The sequence below is a fragment of the Leucopleurus acutus genome (assembly GCF_964270905.1).
Source record: "Leucopleurus acutus genome assembly, chromosome: 5".
NCBI classification, from domain to species: domain Eukaryota; kingdom Metazoa; phylum Chordata; class Mammalia; order Artiodactyla; family Delphinidae; genus Leucopleurus; species Leucopleurus acutus.
Genome location: NC_139147.1, coordinates 98,966,314 through 98,980,818, shown reverse-complemented (window position 1 = coordinate 98,980,818; position 14,505 = coordinate 98,966,314). Strand labels below are relative to the sequence as shown.

Genomic DNA, 14,505 nt, shown 5'->3' with positions numbered 1-14,505 from the left:
GTCCTTCCGTCCAGGCTGCTCTGCCCTTCCATGAAGCCCTTATTAAAGCGTCCTTTAACTCTCTTATGCCTTAAAAATTTCCTTAAAGTATCTCTTCCAAAAGTTCACAGTAACTGGACCCACCTTTCCTCACACTCAACCTTCTCCACAGAACTCTCCAGAGGAAAGAGCTCCATTTCTACTCCCTTTCACTCACCAGGAGAGAAGGAAAATGTTCTCCCTGTTTGCTCCCCAGTGCTGCTTCCAGAATACTGGTCTGCTTTCACCAATACGCGAAGTTGCCTCTACTGAAGGTCCCCACCATCCACTTACCACCTTTATCAATACCCAGGATCCTCTTCCACCTGAAACCTCAGCAGTCTGTTCAGTATTTCTCTCCAGCACATTTCTGGGTGATGATCGTGGAGACTTTACTGTCCATGTTCACCTAATATCCTGATGCTGAAAACCCTCTGACATGCTGACTACTATGAACATCTAAGTGCCTCCTCAGCCACCTGACCATTATGACCAAACCTTGGACCTAAGCAACAATCTGAATGGCCACACTTTCAAAATCCCAAACTCAGAGTTTCTCAGTGCAAACTGCAATCTCCTTACCTCCTTCCTCTTAGACCTCCCATTATCTACCAACCATTGTGATGAAATAATAGCAACTGGGTCCCCTACAAATCCATGCTGAATAAGCCCCGTGGGCTCTTATGGCTCTTCAGCAATCCATTCATCCATTTGCTACTAAACCTCAAACATGATTCTCACATGATCTGGCTACTCCAAATTTTCTCCATTCCAAAAACCTCAGATCCACCCCGTTTCCTTTCCTTAATCTGAACAGATGATCTTGCCTTCAAATTTACTAAGAATGTCAAGGTCTTCCTATTAATATTTTTCCACAGCTTCCTGCCTTACCGCCTGTCAAAAACAACCTCTAAAAATGTACCTTTACTGCCACCTGTTTTCTCTTCCATTTTTCTTGTCTCAGAGAAAATGTGCCCTCCTTCCCTTGGCCAGGCCCTCCTCAAGGAGCTACCTCTTCAAAGCCCTCAGCAACTGGCACCTCTCTCATTTGAATCTTCAATCTTTCTTCCACTAGTGAATCTATCCCTCAGCTACAAATTGGCTCACATCTTCCCCCGATTCTAAATATATATATATACACACACACACATATATATATATATATACACACACAGTATTTGTATATATAGTATTTGTTTATATATTTTTGTATTATATATATAAAGTCTCCTTGATCCTATTAAAGCCTTGAGAGATCACCCTCTGTTCTCATGTTTACTGAAACTTTAGCCTTTACTCATTGCCACCTGCCTTTCTTTTTCAACCACTTGAAATATATTTTTACATCTGATAACAATCCAACCATCAAATCAAATTTATTGTTTTTAAAAATTCGCATTCTCCGTAAACATTTTAATGTGATTTTCAGTTAATATTACAATTGGTTTCACACGTATTATCTCACACCTTGCTCAAAACTCGGTGAAGTAGTCAGCAAGTACTGTTATGCATGTTTACAAATATGGTAACAGTAGCCCAAGAAAGGTTACATCATTTGTTTAAAATCACAAAGCTAATGAGATGAGTCAGGATTTTAATCTATATAGTCTACCAAAGGGTTTCTTGTTCTTGGTACCACTGACATTTTAGGCCAAATAATTCTTTGTCGTGGGGTCTGCCCAGTGCATTGTAGAATGTTCAGCAGCACCCCTGGCTTGTAGCCACTACACACCATTAGCCAAAGAAATCCCTCTCAGTGGTGATAACTAAAAATGTGTCCAGACATTGCCAAATGTCTCCTGGAGGACAAAATTGCCACCTGTTGAGAAACACTGCTAAAACTAAACCCAACTTTTTCATTACGAATACATCAATCAAGGTTGACTTCTCCATTTTTTTCCTAAAAATGTCCTCCTTTACTTTCATCTCCTATGAAATTACATTACTTTGACTCTATTTCTCCCATTATTTCTCTTCTCAGGCTCCCTTTACTGGAGAGCTGGCAAATTATCTTAGAACTAGCCTGAAAGCCTGCATTTCAAATCTTGGCCCTGACCCTTGACGTGAGCAAGTTATTTAACTTTTTTGATGTTAAATTACTTCATTTGTGGAACTAGAAAAAATAACAACTGCCTCTTATGAATGATATAAGCACTTAATGAGATATAACAGGAAAAGCACTGTTGACTGGTATAAAACAGATAGTGAATAAATATTCAAGTTCTCTTTGCCTCCATATTCTCTGGGCTTTATCCTTCATACCTGCCCTTTATCCTTTACACCTTTCTTATCCTTTTTATAAATTCTTAGAGAGCACATTTACCCTCTCAGCTTCAATTAACACATGAGAATGCAAACAAAACTCTGAAATCTTTGAAATTTGCTAAGAGAGTAGAACTTAAATGTTTTTATTAAAAAAAACAAGGTAAATATGGATGTGTTAATTAACTCGATAGAGGGAATTCACTCACAATGTATATGTATATCAAATCACCGTGTTGTACACTTTAAATATCTTACAATTTTACTTGCCAATTATACAATAAAGCTGGGAAAAGAAAGTAAGAGAAGGAGGGTAGAGGGAGGGAGAGAAGGAGGAGCCAACTATCTAGCTCTAAATCTAAACACCAGAACTTTTCTTTCCAGCTCCTTCATTTTTCTATCTCCTAGGCAATTCATCCTGGAATACCAGTTATATATTTGACTTCTTCTTTTCCTTTCTCACTGTGTTTTGGGTCCATGTTTCCTTTATATTTCTTCTGCTACGTTCTCATTCAGACTCTTCTCATCTGACCTTTTAATAGACTTATAAATAGTCTCTGCTTCTATATCAGTGGCCTCCAAAGTAGCATGTATGCATGCCTGAGGGAGCTCGGAAAAGATCAAAGAGAAGAAAAGAAGCATCTATTCATGTTTATATCATCCTTGATTAATTTCTATATTTTGTTTTACAATGAACATGACATATTAGTATGTATATAAATAAATTATATTTATAAGTAGATAAAAAATTCATGGATAGAAAGTCCATTCTCAAAATACATTCTTTTTTTTTTTTTTTTTTTTTTTGCGGTACGCGGGCCTCTCACTGTTGTGGCCTCTCCCGTTGCGGAGCGCAGGCTCAGCGGCCATGGCTCACAGGTCCAGCCGCTCCGCGGCATGTGGGATCTTCCCAGACCGGGGCACGAACCCGTGTCCCCTGCATCAGCAGGCGGACTCTCAACCACTGCACCACCAGGGAAGCCCTCAAAATATATTCTTTATTGCTGTGGTACATGATCAAAAGAGTTTGAATATCATTTGCTCTAAACTCTACTTATATAAACTTCAAATGCACTGGATATTAACAAGATCAACCATCATACATCATTACCTTAAACTTGCTACTCTCCTGCTTCAAAGTTGTCAGGGAATTCTATTCACCCAGTGAAAAAGTCAACACTCCTGAGTCTGGTATTCAGGCCTCCTACCCTCCTGCCCAATCTTATTTCTACTCCCACCTTCTGTAACTCCCCAACCCCTCATGCTTTCATCATCAATTATGAGGTTTATGGGAATGGGCACTATGACTTATTCATCACTTTTCCTTATAAATATATCTAGTACACTCTCAAATATTTGTAGAGCTAAACTATTATTTCCCAAGCACAAATACACTACATGGCAAAAATGACATAGTGAGTTTTCCTATAAATATTTTCATATGTGCATCATCTTTTACATTAGGTAAGGATATCCTTGAGAACAAGGATAATTCAGTATAAGACAAAGAAGCATTAATAAATGCTATTAGTAAATAGCAGGGCTTCCCTGGTGGTGCAGTGGTTGAGAGTCCGCCTGCCAATGCAGGGGACATGGGTTCGTGCCCCGGTACGGGAAGATCCCACATGCCGCGGAGCAGCTGGGCCTGTGAGCCATGGCCGCTGAGCCTGCGCATCCGGAGCCTGCTGCTCCTCAACGGGAGAGGCCACAACAGTGAGAGGCCCACATACCGCAAAAAAAAAATAATAAATAAATAAATAGCATTAATAAATGCTATTGAATAAATAAATCAATAATCACAGAGTCAGCACTTTTAATATATTATATTTACCACAACATCTAAAGTATGGAACACTGTCTCAGAAAGATAATGAAAAATGCAAAGTGGATTATAAAACTTTTAATGCAAAAATTAAAGAAACATATCTCAGTAAGAGAATGACACTAAAGAATAAAATGTCTTTTCTAAGCCAAAAATGTTAGAAGTGCCAAGATGTCTGTAGGTGCCAACTGACCCAATGAAAGTTTAATGACAGGTATATAAAAAAGAAAAAGCTATAGAAGTTAAAACTTACAAAGTCACAGATTTTGTACTAAAGAATCCAGAAGCAAAACAGTTTTCTTTACATAAGGACACTCATTTGCCTTTAACCTTAAATATTATGTAATGTTATATTTTACAATACACAGTAAAGATAAAGCAATTCTATGGCTGGGGAATTTTAAAGCATTTTCCCTTGGGTATCTTCACATATGGAATCAACAGTTTATGAATAATTATTATTCCAGCAGAACATAAATACATTAAATAAATGTGATATAACAAAAAGGCAGAAAAAAGTCTGTCCTTTGTTATATCAAATAAGTTTGCTTTCACCTTAATATAGAACTACATAGTTCTATTTCACATACTAAAAACCAGAACTGAACTGAATGGAAAAATTCAGTTTAGAAAATTCACCTGAAGATGAATTTTTAAAAATCAACTTTCAGATGAAAAACAAAAACATATCTGAATAGTGAAAGTTGCATATTAGCCCATAAAATATAATTGAAATCCAATAACATGCAAACTTGTTAAAACAAGAATAGGAGGTTCTTAAGTATGGAAGGGAATGCAAGATCTGAAAAAATAATTTATATCTTCTCAGCAAACTGCCTAAGAATCAAATGGTATTTTCTTACCTTAATAACATTTCCTTTATTTCGTGACATCATGCATGATTGATTACCCAATCTGCCCACTTGTGCAGATTTCCAGTGACATCCACTTGACCTTCAATATATATGAACAGAAGACAAAATGTAATTACTAAATATATTTCTCCTTTTAATGAAAACAAATATATTTTCCCTGTTTCAGAAAATGGAAATTCAGTTGTTAACATTTAACAGACCACCACAAAATGAAAATGAAATATCAAGAATGCCACAATATCCTCAGTAATTCTAAAATATAGCTCTGTTATATTTGGAACTTTTGAGAAGAAATGAATAAAAGTGAAATGTCCAAACACAGATGAAGAATTTCATTTTTTAGACATTTACAATGACTAAAGATAGCTTTAGTGATTTATAGGAAATGTTACAGATTGTCATGCAGTTTTAAAAGCTAAGTGTTCACAAATGCAAAGAGAAAAAGGAAGCAAAACAAGACCCCCCAAAATTCAGCAGATCTACTATGTGATGAATTCCTAGTAAGACTTCAAATTAGCTCCCACAGCAAAAGGTAACAGAGCTTGCAAAGAAGGCAAACTGTTTCGTTTTACAGTTTTCAAAGTACTTTTATTTGAGCCTCACAAAATCTTTTGAAGTCAACAGAGCAGGGAGGCCAATTCCCATTTTAAATAATAATGAGAGAAAAACTTGCCCAAAGCCACAGAAATAATAAATCATAAAACGAAGATTGGATAACCGGACTTTCCGTCTTCCTGACCAGTGACTAGCAGGTTCTCATTCCGGCTGTGACATTTACTATCTGTGTTACCTTAGAAAAGCATTTAACTATTCTGAAAACCCAGTCAAGCTTTAGAACATTTTTGAAAACATCTAGAAAAGGTTCCTCAACTAATGAAAATTTACTCTTGGGGGCTGATTTCAGGAACTCTGATTCACAGATATATTCATGATCCACTGAGAAGCCCAAACTAAATCCAAATTAGTGAAGGTTTAAAAAAATAAGAAAGAGGGCTTCCCTGGTGGCGCAGTGGTTGGGGGTCTGCCTGCCGATGCAGGGGACGCGGGTTCGTGCCCCGGTCCAGGAGGGTCCCACATGCCGTGGAGCCACTGGGCCCGTGGGCCGTGGCTGCTGGGTCTGCGTGTCCGGAGCCTGTGCTCCGCGGCGGGAGAGGCCACAGCAGTGAGAGGCCCGCGTGCCGCAGAAAAAAAAAAAAAAAAAATCTTTAAAAAAATAAGAAAGAAAATGAAAAACCAAAAAAAACAATAAAAAAAGAGAACTGGCCATTGGATCATTAGGATAAGAGCAGCAAGATACAGAATAAACTTTGTCACCTAGGATGTACTACATTGAGATGACTTTGATTAAACCAATACTCTGGTTATTAGAAAGGTTGTGTGCATAGCTCATGAATACTTTTTCACAGAGTTAATCTCTAAAGATAAACACTACTAAAACTATAATAAACCTTTGAATTTTCTTTAATGGTTCAGAAGGTACTTTATAGATATTTGATAATCATCATTTTGAATACTAAACAAAAGCAAATTTAATACACAAAGAGTCTGGTAATATTTAGTACCACCAAAAGCATATGAAATATGCCCACTCATTCTCTGTAGGAGAAAGTTATACACTTTTGAAGCCTATTTGAAAGGAGTTCTCCAATGTCTACCAAAATGTAAACTGCCATATACTTTGACCTAAAATTACATGGGTGGAAATTTATCCCATAGACACTATTATAGATGTAAGCAAAAATATATGTAGAAGAATATTCATGGCAGCATATATAATCACAAAATACTGAAAACTTAATAAAGATATGAAAAATAAATGCTATTATAGCCACACAAAGAAATACTATGCAGCCACTAAAAGAATGAGATCACTGTGCACTGACATGGCAAGAGCACTAAGATATATCAAGTAGAAAAGTAGAATGTGAATCCATCCAGACTTTTATAGATGAACTCATTTGAAAAATGTAAAAGACATGTCAGATACAAACCTACACACACACACACACACACACACACACACACATTCAAACACATATATACATAGGCTTGAACAAAGACAAGACATCTGTGGGAAGAAACATTTTAATTGCTAAAAGTGGTACTACACAATGGGCTGGGAGTCAGCCTAAAGTGAAGAAGAGATAATTTTCATTATATAACTATCAGTTATACTTGATTTTAATTATATTTATGTATTATTTTTACAACAAAGCAAAATGCTCAGTAAAATTAGTACAGATATGCAAGCATAATATTAGAGAAGTCTCATTAATAAAATTTCAGCTAAAGCACATTTGCTAAAAATATTTCAAACATACGTGAGGGTCTGAATGATTCTTATCTGTGTATGTTAACCCCTGCCCCCCAAAAGTCTTTTAATAAATAAAAATGCCGTACACATAAACTGGCAATCTCCTATTCATGGCAATTTTATGGGAGCAAAGGGCAAGTTCTGCATTGCTGTCCTCAACATTCCAGACTATAACTGGTTCAGAAGAGGAATGTAAGAAGAGAAATAAGAACATGTAAGACCAAATAAGGTTCAGAGGAAAGGGACACAAATAGAAAAAGTAGGGGAAATTTAATATTGCTTGTTCATCAGGAAAAGCCAGAAATGATTCATTCAGGACAGACAGTCACTGGAATGACAATAATAGATAAAATAGTTCTTGACATAAGAACTTCAGTTTATAATAAAATTCATTTTATTCCTCTAAAATCCTGTAAAAATGTCACCCACCCTCTTTCTTCCTTTTCTTTGCTCCTTGTTGCTTGGAATTCTTGTAGTTTCTTTTCCATCTCTTGGTTCTCCAACTCTAACTGCACTTTCTCCATTCTCAGTTCTTGAGCATTTCTGGGTAAGATTTAAATGCAAAATGTTCATTTGGGGTAAACAAACAAACCCCCCAAAAAGAAAAAAAAAGGCAAAGTAAGTTTATATTATGGTTTGCCCTTAATTAAAATTATGAATAATAAATATGTGAACAACTATTTTAACTACTTCCTTTGTAGTCTTTGAAATATGGTTTCTAGAGTTAGCATTTGCCTTCAATTAATATTCTCCTGAAGCAAGGTATCGCTCCAAATCTTAGACTTTTGTTTTATTACATTGTTAGAGGTCTCAAATCATAATTCATGTTATACATGAGCTATGTCTTTATATATGTACAAATATCCATGACACACAAATAGAAAATAAAATAAAAATTATTTTCTAATTTTCATACTGTCCTTAAAGGATTCAAGTATTAATACTTTGAATCATAGTGTTTAAAATAACTATTCTGTATGGGCAGAATACACATTTTTGCTAAATTAATCATCTTGGAAAACTTCGATAAATTTCTACCTTTATGCCATGTATGTATAATACAAAAAGAGAAAGAGAGAGAAGGGCCTGCTTGGAGCCTATTAGGAAGAAAACACCTATCAAGGGTTTTGGAACAGGAGCCATCAAAGGGATAAATGGGAACTGAGCCAAGCATCACCTATTGTTTCCACTGAAGGAAAGCAACAAGAAGAAAAGTTTCTGAGGACAGAGCAGAGCCCCCTTACAGATTCCTGTACAAGAGCTTTCGTAATAATATCTGAAGTTCATCAAGCTTTTGACACAAGCTATTTTCTTCATTCTACAATTCTGGTCCCTTGTCAGCATTAGTCACTGAGTCTCTCTTTCAAGAAGTAAACCAACCTAGTTCTCTAGCTTTCATTCTCTATCATGAGTTTCAATCTCTTCCTTCGTTATTTCATTAGTGTCTTATTATAGTCAAGTAGTGTGGGCTACTTGGGTATGTGTGCCATGGCAAGGAACCAGAATAAGAATAATGAAGATAAGAGAGGGAAATAATTGAGAGGTGGTGAGCAATCCACCAAAGAGCAAGCAGGCCAAAGATATGTCCCCAAGTGGACAGTCCAGGAAGATATATGGAAAGTGACAGGAGGCGAAAACTGTCTAGAGCCTTCAGAGAAGCTGGTGAAGATACTGAGAGAGAGAGGCATTATTTTCATTGTATCTGTTCCCCAAGGAGTAATTCAGCCCCTACTACAAACAAGCACTGTCGTAAGTGATAGGATGTGAGACCCAATGGAGCTTCCATTATAGACAGGAACGTAGACAAACGTGAAGGTAATTGAAGTATAGTTTAATGGTGTTTTCATTGGAGAAGTACAGGGAGATACCTGAGCACACAGAAAGGGCACATACCCAGCCCCTGGGGCCATAGGAACAGTACCTGGTGGAAGTGAAGACTAAGCTGAGTCCCAAGGGATGAAAGGACTTAGCCAGTCAAAGGGAAGTGGTGAGAGCAGTGTTCCAGGAAGAAAGAAAAGTGTGGGTACAAGTAGAAAAGAGTGATGTGTGGGTCCAGGAACTAGAAGTTCCATGTGCCCAGGCATTAAGTGCAGGACGGGGAGAGTGGCAAGAAATGGAACTGCTGAGGTGGACAGTGGCCAGATTATGAAGAGCTGTGTAGGCCATAATGAGGAATTGGGATTTGTATTCTATTAGCAATAAGAATTTTTAAAAGGTTTTGAGAGAATTGAGACTTGATAATACTTGCACTTTAGAAAGTTCACTCTGGCTGTATAATGGAATATTAATCAGAGGGTGTAAGGCTGAGAGCAAGGCAGCCAGTTAGGAGACTATCTCAGTAATCCTAATAACAGAGAGACTGTGCTGGTCTGACTGGACAGAGACAGTGGAGAGAAAAATGGGAACATTTGAGAAATATAAGAAAATAGAATTAACTGGAGTTGGAGATTGACCAGAAGTAGGTGACTGACCAAGGAAGGGACAAGGAAGCAACCTGAGATAATCCCAAGAGCAACCAGGAGGCCAGTGATGCCACTTCCTGAACTAATTCACTCTGGGGTGGGCTGGGGACACAGTTCAGGATTAGTGGCCCAAAGTCTCAGTGACCCACAACACTTTCCACATGGCCTCCAGAGGAAGAGTTCAAAAGCACACATGTGACTGTGTCACTTGTTTGCTTACAAAACTTTTGATGTTTTGAAAGTCCCCACTACGGTAGAGGAAGGGGGTGCGACTGAAGAAAAGCAACTGGCCTACTGACCAAGTGGTCAAGTTGATGGTGCAATTCCGTGGGTCTGGAGCAAGACAAAAGATTCTTCCTGGAGACATCCTTAGACACAGAGCCAGAAGGGCAACTAAAGTTGATCCCACAGGGACCATGTCAACACAACAAATCCAAGAGGCAGAAACAGCCCACAGAAATGGTGTGGAGGCTGGAAAAGAGTAGAGAGGAATTGGAGAACACCAAAACGTAAGACAACATTAAGACAATTGCTGAGACAATGTCAAATAAGAAAGACTTGGAAGAAGGAAAGGGCAAGAAAAGAAACTCCAGAGCAATTACCATAGAATGGGTGTTCCCGCCCTAGTTTCTATGGGTTGTGGTTCATGGGTGGACCAGGGAGACCTGCAGGCCAGGGAACAGTGATTCCCCCTCATCTCCAAGATAAATCCCAAACTCCTTAGTGTGGCATGCAAGTTAATTTATTAGCTACATGACTTGCCATTCTCACCAATTTTGTTCTATAAATCTTAGTGAACTGGATATGTCTGAAAGTCCCCAGACTATGTGTCTGTGTGCCTTTGAACAAGTTTCACCCAGTAACTACCCAACTAACTGCATCTTTCAGGCAAAGCTTGGAGACCTCCTCACCCCTGGTCTAGCAGTTTGGGCCATGTTCTCATAGCTACCTGTGCTTTAATATCACACCATGTTTCACACTACTTTGTAAATGTAATTTTACTTATTCATATCCTCCACAAGCTACCTGAGGGCAAAGATTGTGACTTTCTTCTTTTGTACCCATTGTTCCTTAGCACGGTGTATAGACTATGTGTACTTAACAAATGTTTGTTGGATGAATGTTTATAGATATATACACACAGACTTAAAACATATCACCAAAATGCATTGTCCCTTCTCTTTTTGCATTAAAAAAGTAAAATTAGTAATACTAGCAATTGGATAGCTCCCCTCCCTACCAAAAACTAGTAAACCTAATAATGATAATGCCATATAACTTTTTCCAGTTGACAAAATGCTTTTCCACAAAGTATCTCAAAAGTAAAGGGAGAATTAGGAAAGCTCTGAAGACACTGAGTACCCGCAGGACTATTTATCTGGATCAGGGAACTCAGAAACTAAAATTAAACATTGACAGTCTGCCCCCAACCCATGATGGCTGGCCCTGAATCATATTTGAGAAGAAGGCCTTGGGAATTCCCAGTGACTCTAGATGATCTCAAAGGGAAATGGTATATTGAACCTTCTGGTACCCCTACCATGTCCTGAAATTTCCAGGATACCCAGAATTGCTTGACTCAGGTCGAATGCATCTCCAAGGCAATCTAGGACAGAAGATACCTGTCCTGGGAATGGTGAATTCAACATAAAGTCCTTTAAAGATGCATAGTGCAAGGGTAGTTAGTGATTTCTATTCCCTGTTTAAAGGTCTCATCTCTCACTTTAACAGTCTCCCTAAATTTCAATTTCTTTCAGTTTCTTCAGGGTGATTCTTTTCTAATTTTGTATAAGTGTTACAAAAATATTTGTAACTTTCTGTTGTATTGCCTCAATAGTTGATGAACCCAAGTCGCATAGATTCTTGTGTCATAAGTATTTTTAGTCCTCATTTTTAAACCATTATAGATTTATAATATTTCAAACCTACTCTCTTAAAATAGAGCAATGTGAAGAAAATGGAGATGAGAATTCACAAAATTTTATTTCAACTCTAAACAGCCTCATATGAAAAGAATACTTTAAATTATAAAATACAGAAACTTTAGCAACTATTCTATTTAAGTAATAAACACATATGCACTTACTTATATTTTAGCTTTACAGAATTTCCAGCTTTTCCCCATGGAAGAACCACAAAATCTTTGGTGTTCATGATTACTATCTTAGTATTATCTAAAAATTATTGTGATTTGCGGAAACTTCTGAAAAAGTAACAAAGGCAAAAGAATTATGTCAACATAAAGTGGTTAACGTTACAAATTTGAAAATACATATAACTCAGAAAAATTTTTAAACAAGAAAACATTATGAGGGAAAAAATCGAATCAATGGTTAAACAACAAGAAATTATTATAAATGATAAATGTATTATGTTATACAAATATTTACATGCTAATATAGTTATAACTATAACATATCTGATGGAACTAAAATTTTACCAATAATTATATAGCAAAAGACTGTGGAAACTGAAAGTGAAGAATGAATTCCTTAAGACAAATAGAGCACATATTCTGGCTCTTTCTATGATTAAGATTATAACAATATATATCAGGTATTTGTTCCCAGCCAAAAATAATATCCAAAGCTAGGTAGGTAGTGAAAAGAACCTTAGAAACACAATCCAAACTCGAAAACCTTTTTTTTTTTTTTTACATATACGGTAATGTAAAATGAGAACTAAGGTATGCAATAATTACCCAAAGGCATTCAAGTATACTCATTTATCAAAGAAAAATTTAATGATGCTCTTTGCCTAAGATCAAAAATTAACATATTTAGAAAGAATTTTTCAACAAGAAATGAAACAAAAAAGATTTTTGGCCTAACTCCAAGTTAGCCAGAAAATTAAATTATTCAGAACACCCTATTTCCTGAGTATCCCAATTACTCACGGTTCTACAATAATTTACTCTGTAATGCTGAACTGCTGAATCACATGCACAACTATTAGATTTTTACATGAATAAAAATTTCCAAATTCCAAACACTCTTAAATATGAGGCAATATAATAGAGTCCATAGTCATAAATGCCCAAACCATTTGATACCGTCATTTTATATATGTGCTCCCATGTGCTCATAACCCCTATAAATATTTATTAAGGCTCTGCTATATGCACAGCACTGTACTGAGAGACATGAAGGAGTCAAGGCCCAAGGAGATCTGTTCTCTGGGCTCAAATAGTGTAGAGTCAAATAGGGCATATAAGACCTATATATCAAAGCCATATAACAAGGTCGGAATTACAAAGGCTATAAAACTTACAGATATAAGAGGGGAGCAAAAGAAGAGAATTCAAGCTGGATAGCACTTAAAGTGGGGCTTTAAGGTGAAGGGGGTTAATATAATGGGATGAACTTTCCTCACTGCTAGAAGAAAACAGCTCTTGAATGGAGGGGGAAAAGTAGGTGTAAACTTGTAGGCTGCGGCCCAATAATGGGTGACATTAAATCCCAAGTTAAAGCATTTGGAATGTGTTCTGTAGCTAATGAGAATCACTGAAACTTTTAGAAGGAAGAACAGGAAATAAGCCTAGAAGGTATGCTCAAAGACTTAAGCAGAGAAGACATCAGAACAGGAGTAATCAAGTGTACGTCTACTGTGACATTAAAGTCAACACGATCGAATGAATCGAATCTCTGGGAGATTATTTTACAATTCCAATGATGCAACCACTGATCAAAACATTTTTGGAATGCCTCTTTTGAGACTGTCTGCAGAGTCCATCATATATCCAACAAACACACAAATCTACTTTGCTATACCTCATTCAAAACTAAAAATGATGGTGGCCAGCAGAAGCAACTACTTTGTTCACTCAAATCTAGTTTCAAATTACTCTACCTCCAGAAATCAGATTTAGCCTGAAAGGGTAGATTTTTAATTCCTTAGAGGAAATTCTAAGGGAATTTATTCTCTGAAGAGAATTCCAAAATGGAATTATACAAAATAATTTTATACTGTAAGTAATGTAATGGCTGCATCATAGGACAAAGTATATTTGTGCCTTCAGTCAACAGTTATTTAGCTGCTCCTTTGTGAGCCCTATTGTGGGTACTGAAGTTACAATGGTAAATAAGACATGGTGTCTTCCCTCAAAGGACTCACAGTCAAGGGGAAAACACACAAATAAAGACAATACCTTGCGACATTCTGAAAGAAGAAAGTACTTAGGGGAGATGTCTAACTCAGACTCATTTCTCAACCACCAAGTCCTGTCTCTCAAAGCTAAAATCAGTGTCAAAGAAAACCAAAGATACCACAGGAATGAAATACAAAATTTGGTTTGCTTCTGCCCCTTCTTTATAGGTAAAACCTTTGTCTCATTTCTATCAGAGACTACAAAAGGCACCTTTTAAAAACTTCTAGGACATAGAGTAACAGAGAGTCTATGTATCCCTTTTTGATCTAAATCAGGAAATCCAACAGCTGGACACTCATCTACTGGCAGTAAGTTTTTCGTGAAAAGTTCCATAATGTTATCATTACCATTATCATCAAAAATTAAAATAGGGCTTCCCTGGTGGCGCAGTGGTTGAGAGTCCGCCTGCCAATGCAGGGGATGCGGGTTCGTGCCCCGGTCTGGGAAGATCCCACATGCCACGGAGCGGCTGGGCCCGTGAGCCATGGCCGCTGAGCCTGCGCGTCCGGAGCCTGTGCTCCGCAACAGGAGAGGCCACAACAGTGAGAGGCCCGCGTACCGCAAAAAAAAAAAAAAAAAAAAAATTAAAATAAAAGAATCCCCAA

The 14,505-nt window shown here is 37.2% G+C and overlaps 1 protein-coding gene across 2 annotated transcripts in view; it reads right to left on the bottom strand.

The window, feature by feature from the left end:
- The window catches only part of ZBBX (zinc finger B-box domain containing), a gene marked incomplete at its 5' end in the record, with an annotated part of 104,874 nt that extends 92,967 nt beyond the window's left edge, over positions 1 to 11,907 (bottom strand). For both annotated transcript variants that reach the window (XM_082839129.1, XM_082839130.1), the window contains 3 exons: positions 4,966 to 5,056; positions 7,721 to 7,834; positions 11,840 to 11,907. In XM_082839129.1, coding sequence (XP_082695255.1) covers positions 4,966 to 5,056; positions 7,721 to 7,834; positions 11,840 to 11,907 — 273 coding nt within the window. The remainder of the gene's footprint in view (positions 1 to 4,965; positions 5,057 to 7,720; positions 7,835 to 11,839) is intronic.
- Between the last annotated feature and the right edge of the window lie 2,598 nt (positions 11,908 to 14,505).